At 40.2% G+C, this 20,336-nt stretch overlaps 1 protein-coding gene across 5 annotated transcripts in view; it reads left to right on the plus strand.

Annotated features, from left to right (window-relative positions):
* Positions 1–17,838, plus strand: part of LOC133528835 (homeobox protein cut) — a 200,226-nt gene extending 182,388 nt beyond the window's left edge. For 4 of the 5 annotated variants that reach the window (XM_061866317.1, XM_061866321.1, XM_061866322.1 and 1 more), the window contains 4 exons: positions 12,823–13,010; positions 13,771–13,916; positions 14,225–15,126; positions 15,384–17,838. In XM_061866317.1, the coding sequence (XP_061722301.1) occupies positions 12,823–13,010; positions 13,771–13,916; positions 14,225–15,126; positions 15,384–16,954 (2,807 nt within the window). In that variant the 3' untranslated portion in view covers positions 16,955–17,838. The remainder of the gene's footprint in view (positions 1–12,822; positions 13,011–13,770; positions 13,917–14,224; positions 15,127–15,383) is intronic. The other variant, XM_061866318.1, reaches the window with a different exon arrangement.
* Positions 17,839–20,336: the final 2,498 nt, after the last annotated feature.

Raw genomic sequence — 20,336 nt, forward strand, 5'->3', positions numbered from 1 at the left:
GCAATCTTCCGAACGGTTTGGCACGATATCAGGCTTGTCGAGCCACCTGACAATAGGGATCATCAATCACAGCGTTTAAACTCTCTACACAAAAACAAAAGCTTTAGCGACCTATAGCCTTATTTATATGCACTTACAGTCATTTTTCGGAATGATTGGTCAATCGCACTTTTAGGTTAACTCTTTATTTTTTTTGTTTTTGTTTTCCTAACCCTGTCCTTGGTCCCCTCCCGTCGCGTGACACTGTAGCGGAAAGATCTGAACTGCCCCCACCCTAAAGGGGTGAGGGGGTGGACTAAATAGATATGGTCAAGCGAGCACGCCGCGCCGGCAACTGCATCCTCCCGGGGTGTCGCTGACTTCGATTTATTGTTTTGATACGTGTTTCTTTTGTTAATGATGTCCGCCATTTTGTTTTGTTTTAATTGTCACATTATCGATTGACTCTGACAGTAAGCGGACACGTCTCTAGCTTCGGTCTTACCCGTTTCTTGTAAAATCGTTTGCTTTTATTTCATCCCTTTAAAATTTATTTCACGATGGCCTGACGTTGCATCTTTTCTTAGCTCAGCTTTAAATTAAAGCACATACTTGAAAGTAGAAAACACTTTGTATTCCGAAATTAATCAATGATAGCTTTTTAAATACCATAAATAAACTAAACTTTCATAACATTACTGATGCGACACAAACACAGTTTATGATTCGTGAAAAAATCGCCGAACACTCGGGCTGCATGACAAGTAGCATAAGACGGTACGTACAAACGCGTAATTTGCAAATCCACGGCATAAACGTCGTGTGAACGTCGCGTTTCGCAACATTACGTACAGTCCTGTCCACAGTCCACACGTGGGAACGAGGAAACGGAGGCAAATGACATGGTATTGAGCAATCACGGTACAGTCCGGCCTATTGTATGGAAAGAATAGGAAATTTTAATTTGAGTATTTGCGAAAATGGGTCATATATGGCATGAGTACAAACATAATAGAGTTAAGGATACGTACTTTTATGTCAAGCGATCACTGAATTACTACTTGATTGGTTCCTTTTGGAATTCCCTTCAAATTTTTAAAGAATTCTAAGATTTTACTTACTCGTACCATAATATTATTTCATCACACTAAGTGAAAATTAGATAATTATAAAGAAGCTTTTCGGCCCGATGCGAAAAATGAGATACGATAACGATAAGTTCTGGTTTAGATAAGTTCTCATTTAGATATCGTTTGTATGTCGTATAATTGACATAAGCAGCTCGATTCGGGCAACCAATGTCATTTTGACGTTAGAAATATCGTAGATAGATCTTATTGGGATCACAGCGGAATCGAAATAAAGGTCAATTTTGACATGTCGTTGAGTTATCGATCCTTTAAAGATCTTTCCAAGATCTGAAACGTATCTTAATCATTCTTCGAATTGGGCCGTTTATAATAGCTAAGTAGGTAAATAAATACAATATTGACATGTTTTCTGAAAATATATATTACTACAAAATGACGAAAATATCTACGATATTGCATCTTTTACTACACTGTAAGTCAGAGAACATTTAATAAACACTTCTCATAGCTTGCCGTCTATAAATCATTGCATAAAATACTAGCGTATCTGTGGCATTGTTCCCACGCCGCTGATGTGTATGTGTGCCTGTAACCAGCTCATTAATGGCCGACAACGGACACTAAACGACTGTTCGATGATATTACACTAACGGAACGAGGCCCGCCCAAGTACGCCGTGGAATTGTACAAATTACCGCTTTCCTCCGAGGAAAAATAAGCATTGAAATAACCAGTACTTTTCTGAAACTGAAAAGTGAAATGTCGCTGCGAAATGCCGAAGCTCAAGTAGGAGAAATGCATCCAGCGTAATTGTATTGCTGAATAGAAATGAAAAATGCAAGCATAATCCGGAAAAATGCAAATCAAAAACCGATAACGCCATTTAAATTCCTAAACCTCAATAAAAACCGTACAATTACGCGGCAAATAAGAAGACCGTAACCCTTCGGAATTATCTGAAATTCAATCTATTTGAGTCCATCCCTATCGATGCGGACAAAGGCTAATGCACACGGCGCTATTGTCTCCGCAGATTTATACCTCGTCCTTTGTCATTAATGTGTACACTGCTTTACAACGCGTTCTTTTTGATTCTTTCGGATCCCGTCTCTGTTTGCTCGCTCTGCGCGACTTTGTCTTTTCTAAATTTGAAAAATGAATTGAAAGCCGTGGACAGCGCGCTTTTGGTCACTTTTTCACGAGTCAACTCCTTTATTTAGGCTTTTTTAAAGACCAAAAACCGGAACTTAACGTATTACGTTTCTAGTTTAATCATACTAGTCCACTTGACGGAAATAGCCTGTAAAGTGTACTGGAAAAATTATATTCTAATCAACCCTCATCAATTTTACACTCGCAACCGTGAATAAATAAAAACATACCATAATAGAACCCCACGTGTGCCATAGACAATAAAACTAATTACAATGTTACCTTACCTCACAATTTGTTATCGCGCCAAGACGTTAAATCGTAAAAAAACGCCATATTAATTACCAGGGAAGGCGGGATTTGCCATGCGCTATCAACCTTTATTAACGTTTTTATTAAACTGCAGACATGAACCTTGCAACACTTATCTTTAACTAGCAATACTGGCTTATTAAAAAAAAACCGTGAAGTAGCTGTCAATTTCGAAAATGGAATTTCATCGTCCGTCACTAGTGATGCGGTTTCTAACCGATTTATTTAGTGTCGTGACTGAGAACCATATCCGGATGTCGGCTGACGAATAAATCGGTAACCTATCAACGTATATCAGTGGCGATTCGGTCCCGAGAATATAAAAATCCACTTTTTTTCACGGCCATTAAGCTTCGGTGTAGGTTAACCACATATTATTTATTCGAGTAATCTATCGGTCCAATTAAGTGTAGTTATGGCGGCTCTAATAATTGTTCTTATTACTGGTAACACGCTTCAGTGATGAGATCCGGCCAACTTTATTTTGCACTCATCAAATAATATTCCATTGAAAATTACTCCTTATGGTAAGCTGCAAGAAATATACAATACCTAAGTATTTTTTATTTTAGTTTATCAAAAATAAACTATTAATTTTAATAACCTACCTAACGGATCCAAACTAATTAAACGTAACTAGCAAATATCATTTGAAAAACGAACACGAATAGTGTTGGAGTACATTCAAATTTGGAAGGAACGTTTGCTCAAAGTTGGGCATGTTCAGAAACGCGTGAAAATCTATTTTCAATGGCCACTATCGGACGGCGCAGCTAAGGCTTTACGCTCGAAGTTGTGTCCTCGATGCTCTTAAACCGTCGCTTAGTTTAACGCTAAGCAAATTTTAATATTCAATTGAGCTTTCGAGCGGTTAAACGTTTCTACGAATCGGAGCTTGATTGCATGGAAATTACATTCAAGGACCGTTCTTGCACACGACTTTTACTATTAATCACTCTTTTTTTATCAGAAAAAAACCCTCGTCTATGAGAAATAAGGCAAGAACTGAGCTGTTATTAATAGGGGCTTATAAAGTGATATTCTTGTAAGTACCTACACACTATAGTCTAATTTCATCAATGAAAAGGCACGTTCAAAACTCGCTGTCGGAACGTTTTAAACTGTTAAGTTGGTAACTCTGGAAGTGTGTTAGCTCACACGGAGTGGACGCAAATGGCTTCTAAACTCGAAGCAAATTTGAATTGATATAGATTCTACGGCCGTTGTTGGCCAGCGACAAACTTTAACAGTATAAAACAACGTGTAAAACAATAATTATGCTTATTTAAAATTGTTAGCATGTTAAAATGAAACTCAATGGTTAAGCAGTAAATTAACCCAATGTATACCCAGTCTTGCCAGCAGGGGCGTGTCAACACCTCCCGCAGTCAACGGGGTCAATTCCTCATAAATCATAAAGTTTAAAACAAACACGAAAATCCAGCGAACGCTGATAATCACATAATAATTACCCGATCGAATGTGCCGGCCATTACGGACCCTGGCGAAAGTTCCCAACTTCTAACGTGTTACCGAATCGGTAATTTTGGGGAAGCCGATAACTTTTTAGGCCGTCGCGTCACTAGCTGTTACCAACATAATTACAATGAGCATTTTATTATAAACTGTTCGTTTTTCGAATATATTTTCGTATGTATAAATAAGAACGCTCGTTGTGAATGTAATGCGTGCCTCTGAGCGCCATCTACCGGCGAGTGGCAGAATTAAACTAGTGCAATGTAAGCATATTATAGACTAAAGGAAACGGGAAGTGCGACTATCAAGCGGCCATAATTGAATGCATCAAACACAGACATTTATGAAATTACAATGACTGAGACTGAGACTTAATTTACGACGCAATTATTAGTATTATTACAAGGCGCATTCCAGTAAAAATCACCGCAGCCACTTAGAAAGCGGCTAAAAAACTAAATAGCCGTTTAAGAGTGTTTACTCCGAAGTCGAAAAAAGGGGGGAATATTTCGGTATGCGCGCAACAATGTGCGCGTAACGCCATCTGTCGACAAGCGGCCGCGCTAGGCAGGGGTCAAGGAATTATGCCCCGCGGAATGTCGCCGCCGGCGGGGCCTTTGAAGGGTTCCGACGAAGCAATCAGACCTCTTTAAGGGCATATTTATGATTATAATACCGTGTCTCATTATATACTTTATGATTTTATACCGAACAGTAATTGTAATTGCTTACGAGTGCGAGCGAGAGCCCTAATCCGCGTAAATTCGAAGATAATTACAACATTACGTCTTAATTCAGGTAGTTTTATTTGTGTTTAAATTAAGTTTGGTTCTACAATAATGCCCTTCAGCTACTAACGAAGAATAATCTCTTGCTTTGACTGCTAATTACTGTTAATTCGTGATTAAACTATTAATAATGTTGACGTTAAATTTTTTCAAAGCTTTTTCTTGAAATACTTAAATTTTAATTTTATATATTTTATATCATCCAGTTACGCCTTCCTTCGAGGCAATAATGCAATAAAAAATTTAACTGACTGCCTTTATACATGCTTTTCAAGTATTTTAGGCACTGTAGCATGTTGAGCCAGCAAAATACAGTGTAAGGTGACTTATCAATGTCAAATTTTGTAAACTAACCTATTAGTCACTGTAACAATAAAATACGCCATGCTTCCTGTAACTAAACTATTAAAGTGTAACCAGAATAGCGATCAATTAAACTATCACGCCATCTACATTTCAGCGCCGACAACAGGCAGTTTACGCTCAAACAAATGTCACCGGTTTACAGTCGTTTCGCCATTCGGACAGGAATAGACAATCGTTTTGTTCCTAGAGGTGCATTAATTGTTAAGGAAAATCCAGAGATATTTTTTTTTTGTTCCGATTTATATTTACAATTAATGCTTCTACAGACGTTGCAACAAATGGCATGCGATAGATCATTGCTGGCAAAGTGGCAGCAAGGAATTTAACCGATCGACCAAATGCCGTATTCTACTGCAAATCGTATGCGATCATCGGTGACGTTTGTAGAATTCATTACAAATCAGGTCTATTTTAAATATTTTGTTTCCAGTTTTTAATAGCTTGTAGTATCCGAACGGTCAAAAACACATATTTGTAAAAACATATCAACATGCTAACATGTTGTAAACGTAAGCGAAATGAATTTATCGCTCAGCTAAATTGCAATAATTTAGCGCATCTTATTTTAGTTTGTAATTTCAGTTGCTGTTAAACTAATTGTGTTGAGGCCGACGCCAGACTTTATTTATTCATCGTAAAATTGTTTTTAATATAAACTCCGCCAGAATATAAACTATGGAAATAAAAATAAAATCGATTGACATCATCGATTCATCCGATCGGAAGCATGTCAGCATTAAATACCAATTTAAAATTAATGTATTTCAGCCGGTCAAACAAGTTTGTCAGTAGTTTTTTTTTTTTCTATAGATCAATAACCATTCGTGCTTACATTTGTTAAATTTGCCGCTTTTGTCTACTGATGGAAATTGCTTGACAGACTACTATAACATTACAAAATGTATATGTGGTTATAAAAACTAAAAATCGAATAGACACTCAAATAAAATGTACCAACAATATAGCTTATTCCAAAAAAGGTAATCCATAAATGTTCATCCTACTTTTATTTCCTCTTTTATCGAGTTCACACGTCGATTGACACGGCGTTTTTACAAACACAGTCGAACAGCGGTGTATTTATACGATTTATTTAATTTTATTGACACAGCTCCCGCACGCGATGGTAAACGTTAGGGACGTGAAACGGAACGCAACTTTTCCACACAAATAGGCGGGAAATTGTCATTAGATATCAATCATTAAAAATTATGTCTCATTTTTATTTCATTCAAACGAGATTCAAACAATAATGATTGCTTCAAATTCGAAATTTAGCTATTTATTCCTTAAGTTGAATTCAAAAGTCTGACTCTTCCATCTTCGTGTTATCGTATTCTCATTTTTCCAAGTGGCAATAAACAATATCGAAAAGTGTCCCAATAAATTGCCGCAAAGCCGCTAAAAAGCGATAAAAAGGGCATTCTCATTATGTTATTCTCGTTATTAGCGGCCGGCAATTATTCGAATAAAGCCGAGTCGTCGTAAACGCGTCGACGCATCCGTCACCCGCCCACGCGCGATCGCTTTCGACTCGATTTCGCGATTATCGAAAAACAAGATAAAATTAGCCATATAGCGCCTATTATCGAATTTTTATAAATTGAACTTTAAAGTTTGAGAGAAAAGACCGGAGACACGCGCACAATGACATTGCGACGACCGAATTACTTTATTGCGAATTTTCAAATTCGAATGCTGGCTGATTAAACGTGCTCATAAATAGTATCTAATAAATGACTTCAACATTTTTGAAACGGTTTATTCACCCTAACCAACTGGAAAAAGGTCGCCAGGCACTGAGACAACTGGAGGAAGATTGTGGAGGCCAAGACCCACAAAGGGTTGTAGCGCCAAAGGAATTAACTTGAATTTATCAGTATTTTATCTGCCTATCCAATCTAATATAAATTAGTTGATGCACTACTATCAAATTGTGACAAAGAACCGGAACGCAAATTTCGCGCGCGAATCGCCATTTTGTTTACATCTAAACAGTAAAGTTTAATATGAATTTAAGTGCATCGTGACATATTATTCCTTCAAATTAATTACTCGGGTTTCCTTTGCGTATAACTCAGGCATCTGTCCGGCAAGACGGCATGTTTAACATGTCACTACGTCGCGATTTGTGGACGCCATTTTATATCTCCTTGCATAATTAGTAAAGATTAATGTGGGCTGTGGCGAGGCGTTGTTCCACAGTGAATTAGGGTTTATCCGACCGTTGATGAACTAGAACTGTTTCTCTATTAATAGAGTTAATTGTCATGTTTATTCAGAGCACTTAGGAGTATTATGGGCAGCGAATAACTGCTAGTTAAGTTTAGCGTTTACTTAAGTGGTTAAGCTATATCTTTAAATCTTATCTCATAATTATACCGTTGCTCAGTAAAATTTTCAGAAAAGCAGCTATAAATAACTACAAGTTATAAAGCATTTCATTGATTTATTGACTTTTCAAATTGTAATTGTGTTACCATAAACTAAGTTTTTTTTCACGCCAACAATTTTAAACAATAAAGTAGCGTTCACACGCTCGCGTGCCGCGCCGCTATCCATCGCGCAATCAATAAACGCCTATCGATGCTTTAATAGCTGCCGAGACTGAAAAATTGCAGCAGCTAGTGATTAATTTAGGAAAAACCACTGCAAATAGTGGAGCAGTAACCGTATGGATGAAATAATCAGCATACTTTAGTTTATGTGTACAGCAATTATTTCATTGATCTTAGAACTCGTAGATGACAGAAGTATACACAAAAAATGGTAAGTTAGTCACAGCGAATTGCGGTGCCTAATCGGATAACAATTTCGCCACACACAAATCTGTGATATATCTACCAATGGAAAAAGCCAAAAAACTAACAAAATCATCAATATCCGAGTTCTTTTTCCCTTTTCGTCTCCTGCACCGTACATGCATCAACGAATTACCGAAGCCGAGGCGTCTAACTGCGTTAGTACCTGAATTCGGTTATTTCGTTAAAAAACTTTGGTATCGTTAAAAGTTCCGGATCGGCCCCCAGGGCCCCAGTCGGGCATTGACTGAAGCGATTGCAACGGAAATTTCACATTTTCTGAAACTTTGAACATGTGTTAAGCTTTAACACTTTATTTTGGATCAAAATCGGTACAATATGGAAAATGTAATGCCTTAAAGTGGTCTCAAATGATTTTAAAGACATTTTGGATCGATATATTATCATGGTAAGCTTGAGATTCAAATATTTACCCAGAGACAAATGAAAAATAATAATTTTAATGGCACACATTGCGACTTCACTGTATGTAAATCAGATTATACTTCACTGTAAGACAGTAAATATGTATAAATGGACAATGTATTCATTCATTTCAAATCGTTTTTCGAATAGTTGTACCTTCTTGCAACATTTTATTTAAAAAATGGAAACATAATGCAGACGTGCCCGCCCGTCGCACTAGCAGTTGTAAATTGATTATCGAATCCAGTTAGGAACTACGGCGCACGGGGATTTTTGCGCTAAACGCGTTACCGGTAGTTGTAGCTGGCTGGCTTTATTTAAATTACGAATGATATTGTCTCTGGTGACTTTTTTTTCGATTCGGTGTTGTCAGCCAGTTTTGGAACGTTTCTTTTTACGTTTTTGGCAGTTAAGCGAAATTGTATTCAGGTTCTCTATGACAGTTTTATTTTATAGATCCCGTTATGCAGGGTAACATTACAAAGGTTTCTAACAACAAACATCATATCTACAATCTGTGCAAATTCCCAAAAATGTATACTAATCTTGATCCATTATTGTACTTGTTCTGTTAGTTTTTGTGCTGTTATAAAAAATTTAATGCGACCGGCCCCCAGCAGGCCGAATGTCCTCTACTTTTATTACACCTATAATATGAGAGAAAGCACCATCAAATTGTATTTAGAGTTTGTGTTGCAACATTCTGTAACGACGGATTCAAGTCAAGAACTCATCGCGATTCGAAAGTAGTAAAGTTAAACGGAACGGGTCGAAGCTCAACGGAGTTCTTAAAAAGGCGCGAAAATAAAAATAAATTGGCACACGAACTGACAGTTCGTGTTTTTTTGCGCGAAAGCGATGCTCATACTGCCATAAATGTCAACTGCCGAACACCGGTTACTTGCACATCACTCAGCCTCTTGGAATCAATTGTGGTCGCTGCCCCCGGCCGCACGCGATACCGATCAACGATCAACCGACCCTACGCACGCAACGTCGATACGCCGACGAGTCCGACAAAGGAAACATGCCAACCGAAACGGGAAACCGAATCTCCGTGTCTAAGCCTTACTATACACTTCCTGTAATTTCTGTGTTAGAGCGACGATTACTGATCGTCGCACGCAGATTCTCTTTTGTTTTCTTTCGGAAATATACGACTCTGTTTGGCTACGGGTCAAATATGCTTGTAGATTTCACGTGACAGTGGAAATTAATAGGGTCATGATACTCAGGACCGAGATGGACATGACATCAAAAAGCAGTCCGAGGTCCCGAATAATGAGACAAGCATTGACCTAGATAGCTTTAATGCACTATCTCGAACAATGTATTTAGTGCAGAAAATTAAAATAGAACGTTTGAGAAATTGTGATTGTACGTGTCCCATTTGTATACATTTCAGCGGTAACATTTAGCACCTAATTTTAGCGTCGAGGTTCGTTTATGCAACTATTTCTTTTGCATTGAATTAACAATTCAAATGCGGCATTTTTTCCGCACCGGGCAACACTTTCGAGCGGCCGTGACGTCCGCGCGGACGCCGCGATGCAAATGAGATCGATCGCACGTGACTTCACCTCTCACCCCTTTCTTACAACTACCCCCACAATCTCAAACCTTTCCCGTTCGATTCCGCTAAAACTAAATTACTAACGAATACGAAACACTTTTTCACTGTGTCATGGTGACACGATAATTTAGGGCACCGCCTCCCCTTTAGTTTCCAAAGTCTCTGAATATTCATACGGCAATAGCAATCAATAACAGTTACAAAGAAATAGTTTTCGCGTGCGTGCACGCGATACTGTGTCGCATAAACAAATATATCACCTTTTTATATTATACCAGAATTATGGAATTATTGCTCGAATTTACACTTCGCCTTTGTCCCCCGCAGTCAGCGGCCATCAAACACTACCTATCCGATAAATAAGGTTTCCGTGACCGGACGGCATTAATTGAGACCTCCTTTTTTAATTTTAAATATCCATCAAAAATGCACATCATAACGACTGGTAATAAAAGAGATCATAATCGGCCCATGCTTTATAGTCTCGAGCCGAGATAAGGGTTTGCTCGATAACTACCTAAATGATTGTAATTGAAGCGGCCGCCATCTTGAATAGCTTGTGCACAAGATGGCGCGATGCAGTTGACAGCCGCTGAGTTCAAGACACGTATCGGTAATTGTGTCCGTGCCGTATGCGGAATAACAAAATAATACGAGAAGATCAAAGGCGAAATATACGTGGTTTGAAATTTATTGGCCTCGCAGTCTTGTCGAAGAGTGATTCCGAAACAAACAAATTGGCGGCACGACTGAGCGCGACACGACGCACATCCTAATTCGGTCGTAATTGTAATCGACATGCCGGAAAATTTTAAACGCAAAATCTAATGTTTTAAACATAGTTTCAATGTCGAGTAACATCGACTGCGATGGTAATTTGTTGTATTTAAAAATAGATTTTATCGTGACAATTGTTATTTATATTTGGCGGGAATCGACCATAAATTAGGCTCTTATTTTTCTTTTTCGTGTAAAACCTGGTTCAGAGAGTCTCACATTAGGCGAACATTAAAAAGTAAATGCTGCAATTATAACTCCGTATCACGTATTTGGAGTTATTGTACGTTTACGAGTTGAAACTTGAGACATTACGGCCATGTCAGATTATAATCTAAAAACCGTGGCGGCCATATTTATGAATTTATTTAGATCACGTTTGCTTAGTCATAAGTCGTTAGGAGACTGTGAATGGTAAAAAACTCAGTATTAGAAGGACATAGTCATTTCGTGGTCTTGTTACGTGTATGTGGGACGTGAGAAAAAAAAAACACAATTTCAATTGCGATTGATGAAATATGTACTTAACAACTAAATAATTGCTTTGTTGCCTGGTAAATCACAGCTTTATTCTGTCATGAAACTTCGAAAATAAAAATTAAACTGCACTGATTGAAACGGGATTCAAAATAAACATGCCTTCGGGAAACGATTTTCAGCATATTGTCGGTTTGGGAATAAAACTTAAGGACGCAATTAATTCTTTGTGATCTTGGGAATTAATACGCGTCCTCGATCCATTCTTGGAGCCATTAAATACCGCAGAGCAAATACGACATTCTTTCCCGAAACTCCGACGGAAGTTTTATTTACCTAACGTTTTTAACACGCCCATATGACTGTAACGAAGTATACATTTCAAAATGGTGTTTCATAACGATCAACAGCAAAATCGGCCACTTTTCTCCGCTCGTTGGCTGCGCAAACGACGCACGTTGGTCACTCGCATAAGTCCGTTGAAACATAAAAGCAAATTATCCGAAAGCATTCGCGAACGTTCACCCTCTTTCAAAACTAATTAGACGCTTTAATTAAACTAATGCTAAGTATAAATCAGCATCTAAATAGTATCATTTCATTGTGCGTCCAGAGACAATATGTTGACAGGATGAACGGCCACAATATGGCGGTTTTCGCGCGTATTTCTCCTTGTTTATGGTTGCGCGCGCGACGGTTTTGGATTACGGGCTTAGGCGATGAGTGCTCGTTCCCATTCAGTGATTATCTTTAAAGCGCTATTCATTTAGCTGCATTTTAATGACTCGCCTAATTTCAATTGTACCAAATATAACTTTAGAATTTATTAGTTGGCAAGCGACTGTGAATCGTCGTGGAGCTTGTAACACTTTAGTAGCAATTAAAACATACGGGAGATCATAGTTTGAGTGCATATATCTTGTATGAGTATGTAAATTGGTTGTGATCGAACAAATATGCCGATCGGCGATCACGCAATCAATCTGGGTCACGCGATGTGTACTTACAGCCTGTGTAGTACTCTGTCATACTTAACATCGAATATTACATAGAACTTTTGTTAGAAGCGGAGTTTCACACTATGGAATGACAAGGTTCTATAAAAGCTATATATGTATACCCTGATACACTACCCTATTTAAATGTTCAACGTTGTAATAGAAGTTACCGAAGTGATTCATATTCAAGGTCTAGGCCAGTAGTCTTAATTATAACTACATTTTCACTGCCACAGAAAATAGTTTTAGAACAAAAGGTCAAAAAGCTCATGCATGTAATTCAGTCATGAAGTCATGTAATGAAGTCATGATAAAATCTAACAAACATGTTTATTTGTAAGGTTTATTCCGTTCTGCAACTTATTTCAATGCTATACTAAGAAAAAGTGCATTAATTGTACACTCAGCTGCAAAAGTGCACGGCCTCTTTCTATACCATCCACAATGTGACTAAGCCATTTTGCAGCTCGCTGTACCTTCGATCAGACACGGTATGTCTGAAGATCTTGTTTTACGAGTAGAATTCCTAAAACACGCACTTGCTTGCTTCGACTGTAAGTTTATGTGCTCGAATCTTTGAACCTAACCTTAAACCTTTTTTTCCAGTGGGCTCAAAGGACGGCACCATGGGCCCCGGTTTCGGTCGAGGCGAGGGCGAGGGCGACGAGCGGCTGGCCCACATCCTCACAGAGGCCTCGCACCTCATGAAGCCTGGCCAGCCGAATGATGACTCGCGGAGCAACGACGACTCCAACTCGCCAAGGACGCAGTGCTTATCTCCCTTCTCTAATAAGGTAGGTACAGTATCCTGTCAAACATAGGGTAAATTTTCTCAGGTAATAAAAATAAAAGAGAGTCATTACTTCAAGCGCTGATGTACCCTTCGAGCAACACCGGCTTCCGACACATCGGAAGGGAGGCCCAAGCGATATCTTACCGTACAAATCGTTCTACCATGCAATACCATTATTTGCGGGGGGAAACTTGCACACAGTTGCAATTCTCACTCGCTACATATAAAATCCAATACGTAATGACGACATAAATAAATAGAACATTATACACGTCACAGACAAATCATGCACACCTCAATCTCTTTTTGTGTACGGATGAGTCACAACCTCACAACATGCACCGCGCTATGCTCAGTTGGGCATGTGCTTAGGCACAGAGGAAAAAGTGCGAATGCGGATTCCCTTCCCGGTGTTGCTCGAAGCATGTACCTTTTTATATTAGCCTATTTTAGTGTCTCAATGCTTACCAAAGGCTTTATCTCTTCTTTTCCTTTAAGTTTTTTCCCGTTAGTACAACATTCCCTATAGAATTTGTTCAAATCGTTTTGCCACCCATGTATCTTCATCATAACATAGATTCTGTGTATACTTTTCTTTCATTGAATTGTGCATTGTACATCAAAAATAAATAAAATAATAAATTTCAAATCCTAAGTCTTCAGAACCAGTAAGTTTCAGAACCAAATCGACGCTTCTATTCATTACAGACTATCAGTTCTATCACAAGACTGTTAAAGAAAACCAATCGTTTACATTCCAGGACTCGAGTCAAAACAGAAGACTGAAAAAATACGAAAATGACGACATCCCCCAGGAGAAGGTGGTGCGCATCTACCAGGAGGAGCTGGCCAAGATCATGACCAGGAGGGTGGACGACATGCGCCACAACCGGGACGGCTTCCCTGGGTACGTATCTATGCCGTCCAGAACATTCTACTAAGTAGTTGGAACGAAAAAAATCCTAATATTCATTAAAATCCCTGTTATTGCATTAAAAGCTGTAAGGAGAAAAAATCGTAAAATAAATTAGAATTTTTGTATATGAAACACAATTGTGTACCAAATGTACCAAATATAACAAATAAATAATAAAGTCCTGTTCTCTGTCTGTGTCTGTGTCTGTCTGTGTCTGTATCTGGTGCGATTGTCACGCCAAATATATAAAATTTCGTAATGGTATAATGAAGAGCAGCAAGTCTAGAACTAACATCCAGAATGTTTCCTCCATTTTTCAGCGGCGGTATGCCACCACACATGGAGCGGCCTCCCGAAGACCTCCGCATGGCCCTAGAGGCGTACCACCGGGAACTGGCCAAGATCCAGCCCGGCGGCAACATTCCGAACCTCCACAACATCCCCGGCATGCCTCCTTTCCCGAACTTGCTCGCTTTGCAACAGCAAGCCATGCAAGCGCAGAACCAACACATTAACGGCTCCGGGGCAATACAGGATCTATCTCTCCCTAAGGACAAGAACGCTAAGATAAACGGAATTACGGATAATGATAAGGATAAGCCAATGGATGCTGAAGAGGCTATAAGGCACGCGGGAAGCGCGTTTTCGCTCGTCAGGCCGAAGTTGGAGCCGGGGCAGCAGTCTACTGGATCGTCAGCCTCTAGTCCGCTCGGGAACGCCATCTTACCGCCAGCCATTACCCCCAACGAGGACTACAGCAGTTCGGCCGCGGCCAGTCCGCTGCAGCGCATGGCGTCCATCACCAATAGTCTGATCTCGCAACCGACCAACCCCACGCACCACGCGCCGCCGCAGCGCTCCATGAAGGCCGTCCTCCCGCCCATCACCCAGCAACAATTCGATCTCTTTAACAACCTAAACACCGAGGACATTGTCAGAAGAGTGAAAGAGGCCCTAAGTCAGTACTCCATCAGTCAAAGGCTGTTCGGAGAATCTGTACTAGGGCTGTCACAGGGGTCCGTTAGTGATTTGCTAGCGAGGCCGAAGCCCTGGCATATGCTGACGCAGAAAGGCCGGGAGCCCTTCATTAGGATGAAAATGTTCTTGGAAGACGACAACGCGGTCCACAAGCTAGTGGCGTCGCAGTACAAGATCGCGCCGGAGAAGCTGATGAGGACTGGAAATTATAGCGGAGCACCTCGTAAGTATTTCGACATTAGCTTCTTGTCATCAAAACAAAACGCAATTATTGATAAAAGAAATCTATATGAATTTGGTGGTAGAAAATAGTATTTTTTGTGAATAATGAAGAATTTCCTGTAATAAAAATTTCTCATCTGACTTGGAAGTCGAGAGTTTTGCGTTTGCCTCTGTTCCAAACTGAAATTTACAGTTACAAGAAACGAAAGCTATCGAAACCTTGATATTGTACTAACCAAAGCTTTTCTTCCATTCCAGCATGTCCGCCGAACATGAGCAAGCCGATGCCCCCGACACAAAAGATGATCTCGGACGCGACGTCGCTGCTCAGCAAGATGCAGCAGGAGCAGCTGCTGGGCGGCGCGCACCTGGCGCACCTGGCGCCGCCCGCGGGGCTGCTGCTGACGCCGCCCGGCTTCCCGCCGCACCACGCCGTGGCGCTGCCCGCGCTGGAGCCCAAGGAGCGCAAGCCCGCGCCGCACGCGCCGCACGCGCCCCCCGCCATGCGCCCGCTGCACCAGCACATCTCCCCGAGCGTCTACGAGATGGCCGCTCTCACGCAGGATCTCGACACGCAGACGATTACTACCAAAATCAAAGAGGCATTACTGGCCAATAACATCGGCCAAAAGATCTTCGGGGAGGCGGTCCTCGGCCTCTCGCAAGGCTCGGTCAGTGAGCTCCTCTCGAAGCCGAAACCGTGGCACATGCTCAGCATTAAAGGCAGAGAACCCTTCATTAGGATGCAGCTCTGGTTGAGCGACGCGCACAACATTGATCGCTTGCAGGCGCTGAAGAACGAGCGACGGGAAGCGAACAAGCGACGGCGATCGAGCGGCCCCGGGCAAGATAACTCATCCGACACCTCCTCGAACGACACGTCCGAGTTTTATCATTCGAGCTCGCCCGGGCCCGCCACGGGCGCGCCTTCCGCTAAAAAGCAACGAGTGCTTTTCTCCGAGGAGCAGAAGGAGGCCCTCCGGCTCGCCTTTGCCCTCGACCCCTACCCCAACATGCCGACCATCGAATTCCTGGCAGCGGAGCTCGGGCTCTCCACGCGAACCATCACCAACTGGTTCCACAACCACAGAATGAGGCTAAAACAGCAGGCGCCGCACGGCTTACCCGCCGAGCCCCCGGCCCGCGAAGCCTCCGCTCCCTTTGACCCGGTCCAGTTCAGATTACTCCTCAACCAGAGACTTCTAGAGCTGCAGAAGGAGCGCATGGGTCTAGCGGGGGTGCCCCTGCCGTACCCTCCATACTTCGCCGCCAACTCCAATCTGGCCGCTCTGATCGGGCGCGGATTACTCCCGCCCGAGGAGGCTAAGGACCAAGCGTCAGGACTAGATTTATCCATGCCGTTAAAGCGAGAGCCCGACGCGGACGACTTTGAAGATGATGATGTAGAAAGCAATCTCGGGTCGGAGGACTCGATGGACGACGGGGAGAAGACGGAGCCGAAAGCGGCGTCGACGCCGGCGCGGTCCAGCCGGCGCAAGCCCGCCGCGCCGCAGTGGGTCAACCCCGACTGGCAGGACGAGAAGCCGCGCAACCCCGACGAGGTCATCATCAACGGCGTGTGCGTCATGCGCGGCGACGACTTCCGGCGCGAGGCGGAGGAGACGGTGCGCGTGGAGCCCTCGCCCGTGCCCCGCGACGCCGAGCCCGCCGCGCGCGACCCGCCGCGCACGCCGCACACGCCGCACACGCCGCACACGCCGCACACGCCTCACACGCCGCACACGCCGCACACGCCGCACACGCCGCCTGAAGTTCTTCCGGAGGACAAGATAAAGGCGGAGGCCGACGACGACCGGTGGGAGTACTAGACTGTGCGATGTGATAGAACTGTTCAAGTGTTAGCGGTGGTCCGACGTAGTGTAGCGACTGTACTGAGTTAGATCATATCAAGTTGGACGGTTATTTATTAATTAGTTAAGGACTCCATCCAATGGAGAGGCGGGCGTAGGCGCGAGTGCAAATATTATTGTGTAGTTAAATGTACTGTTTTGTTATAATTACGTTGTAAGGCCAAAGACTTTGTACATAGACCCTATTAGCCGTCTCGTGATATGCCTGGCATACGTCCCGCCGCGGGCGACTAAACTTACGATACAAATTATGCATTTTGCTTTAATTTTTAATTTATAGACAAAGTACCCTGACTCGGTACAAATATCTGAGTATTTTTACTTCGTTTTTAATATTTGAAATCGATTATTGTAAATAAATATACCAAATATGTATCGGATAGGAGCGCGTGTACATATAGAGTAGGAGGTTTTGTAAGATACCGTTTAGGGCGCGAGGTTCATTATTGTTAAAGAAAATTCAAGTGCAATCTGAAGTAAATTTAAGCTATCGTCGAAACTGAAGCCCAGTTGAAAGTATTATTACGTTTATATGAACCGGTGAGGTTATAAATATTATAATTCGGTTACATAAGTTTACTTTAAATTATGAATGTTTTATTTTTTACTGTATGTTTTCTATACATTATTTTATACGTGGCGCGACGCTCAAGTTTGTGATTTGCGATAGTTAGCTGTCATTTTACTTTTTAATTTCCATAGACAATAGTTCTCAGTGTAGAGCGAACTTAACGACGTTAGAGACGTACAAATTAAAACGAATACGATTAAGCAAATATGTATTGCTTGCGGTTATAGTTTTATTTTATTTTAGCAATAAATTTGCTTTTAATCTTATTTCACTTTTTTGTTTTATTTTTCTTTGTTTTCCCATTCCTATGATTTCCTTAGTCTATAATATTAAATGATAAATGTATATTTAAAGGAACCATACTCCTTGCAACACAATGTAAATAGGTAATTTGAGTTCTTATTGTAAATACGAAAATGCCACATCTAGTTAGTAAAGTTAACGTTAAGTAGGCAAATAGTCGCCCAGGCGTTTGTAGCTGACCGTGTACATGAACAGGATCATTCATGATATTCAAAATTAATGTATCTATACCAAATATCCGAACAATGTATTAAAATTATCTCGGATATAGTTCTAGGCCCCAGGTTTTCGAAATTCAAAAATATAACGGTTTTAAAATTTAAAAGAATCTGGTTTATGGCAAACGTTCAGTTTTAGTATTACCAAATTTCATACATATCGATGTTATATATAAACCAGTAAGTTAGGTAATAAGGAATAGCATGTAATAGTCAATATTAAAACTTACAGCTGTCTAACAGTAACAAGAAAAACATTTTAATCTCGACATTGAAAAAATACAGATTTTCGTAAAGTTGAATTTTCAGAACATTTTATACCTACAATGCAAACGCAAGTGTAGATATTATTTTAAATACGTTTTACAATAATTTTATAGCTTTTGCTTTGAATATAATGACTATATATTGTTACTTATTAATTACTCTAAATATTTTTGAGCCATCAGATTTTTTCACGAAAGTACCAAACTAATAATAAGTAGCTTCAATATTTAAAATCAGAGAAACGAACATTTAATTTAGTTTATTCCGACGTACGTTAAAACCATAGACATTTTTTATTACCTTGTAATAAAAATCGGTGACTCTTTATTTTTATATCCGGTCCAACAACTTTGTCAGTAGAAAAAGGCGCGAAATTCAAATTTTGTACGGGACGATAACACTTCACGCCAATTTTTTTTTTAATTTGTCGTTTTTTTTTCTGCTGACGGAAATCGTTTGACATACTTTATAATCATTAGTTTAAAGTGGCAAAAATTATTTAAAAAAAAAAACAATATAATAGATTATTTTGGCGCAAATTGTTGAGTTTACAAATCTCTTAAGTACTTACTTTCATGGTGCCCCCATCTTATATTCTATTGTCTATTGTTGCGTTAATGTTTGCAATAGCGAATTACACTGTACATAAGTAACGTAGCGAATAGATTATTATACGTTATCTCAATTATAATAATGAATAGTTATTAAATAGCAGTAATTATTATTGTTCATATCATATTAATAATAATGATGCTGAAACCATTGTCTTCTTTCTGAACAATTTCTAAAGTTATTAAATTTAAAAATAAAGAAATTGCTAATCAGTCGATGTTTTATTTGAATAAGTAACTACATACACGTTTCTGCTTCACTTCCTTTCGATAAGGTATTTGTTTAATGGTGTGTTTAGAATAGAATAGAATAGAAGAAATTTATTCAGAAAACGCTTAAGTTTCAAGTTTCAAGACGACAGAATCAATTTATTATTTAAGCGTCACTGAAGAGGTCTCCACTCAGCTTAATGTCAAGATACCACCTAAGGATCTCGACGCTGGTCTTCCGTGGAAACCTTTCCGAGAGAGCGCAGCTACACGCTAAAGTACAAAATTGTATATATTTAAGTACAGAAGTTTCAAGTAAATATCATAAGGCTATAATTATTATTCAATTAAAAACTACAATAACAAATAAATTATTTAAATTATCGGTACCTAAACAGTCAGCCAGTCGTCATACGTGTTTACACATTATTTGTACTGAAAAGACCGTATAAAGACCAGTGCATGGCTGCGTGCACGTGCGCTAAAATGTTGCAAACGGTGTGCCGTCTCTCCTAAAGATCTACATATTACAATGCGCACGTGGACGTCTGAATACACGCATCCGGTGTGCACAGGTCTTTCGTAATGTTCGTCAGGACGAGCATAACCTTTGACCTCCTTTTTTACAAGCTTTTATTTAACTTGCCCTGTTAGTACGTATGGGACAAATCTTGCAAGTTAAATTTGACCCATTTCCCGGTTTCCGATGAAGCTGAAAATCTGCATACATATGTAAGTCGGGTGACAATGCAATATTATGGTACCATCAAGCTGATCTGATGATGGACACAGGAGGTAGCCATAGGAACTCTGTGATAAAACAACGCAACCTAATTGTGTTTGGAGTTTTTAGAATTGTCTCGATGAGTATTAGTTACCTGTGGAAAAAAATTACAGTCAACGATAAAAGCTTGTACCAAAAATGAAATTTTTGCCAAAAACTTATTATATTTTTTTCCTAACCAAAACCATTAGGACAATTGAGAGTCAAAGAGGTTTGGACTCACTGCCTCGACTTTTTTGTGCCAAATAAAGGGCTAAAGCGTTAGTATATGAGTCTGAAAAATAGTCGAGTATTAAAGCAGGGGGACTCAAAGAACTCGAATATTAACCAACATATCAGAGCATGCGTTTCGTGGCCGAGGCGTTAGAATAACCCA

The sequence above is a fragment of the Cydia pomonella genome, chromosome 20 (assembly GCF_033807575.1).
Source record: "Cydia pomonella isolate Wapato2018A chromosome 20, ilCydPomo1, whole genome shotgun sequence".
In the NCBI taxonomy this organism is placed as follows: Eukaryota; Metazoa; Arthropoda; class Insecta; order Lepidoptera; family Tortricidae; genus Cydia; species Cydia pomonella.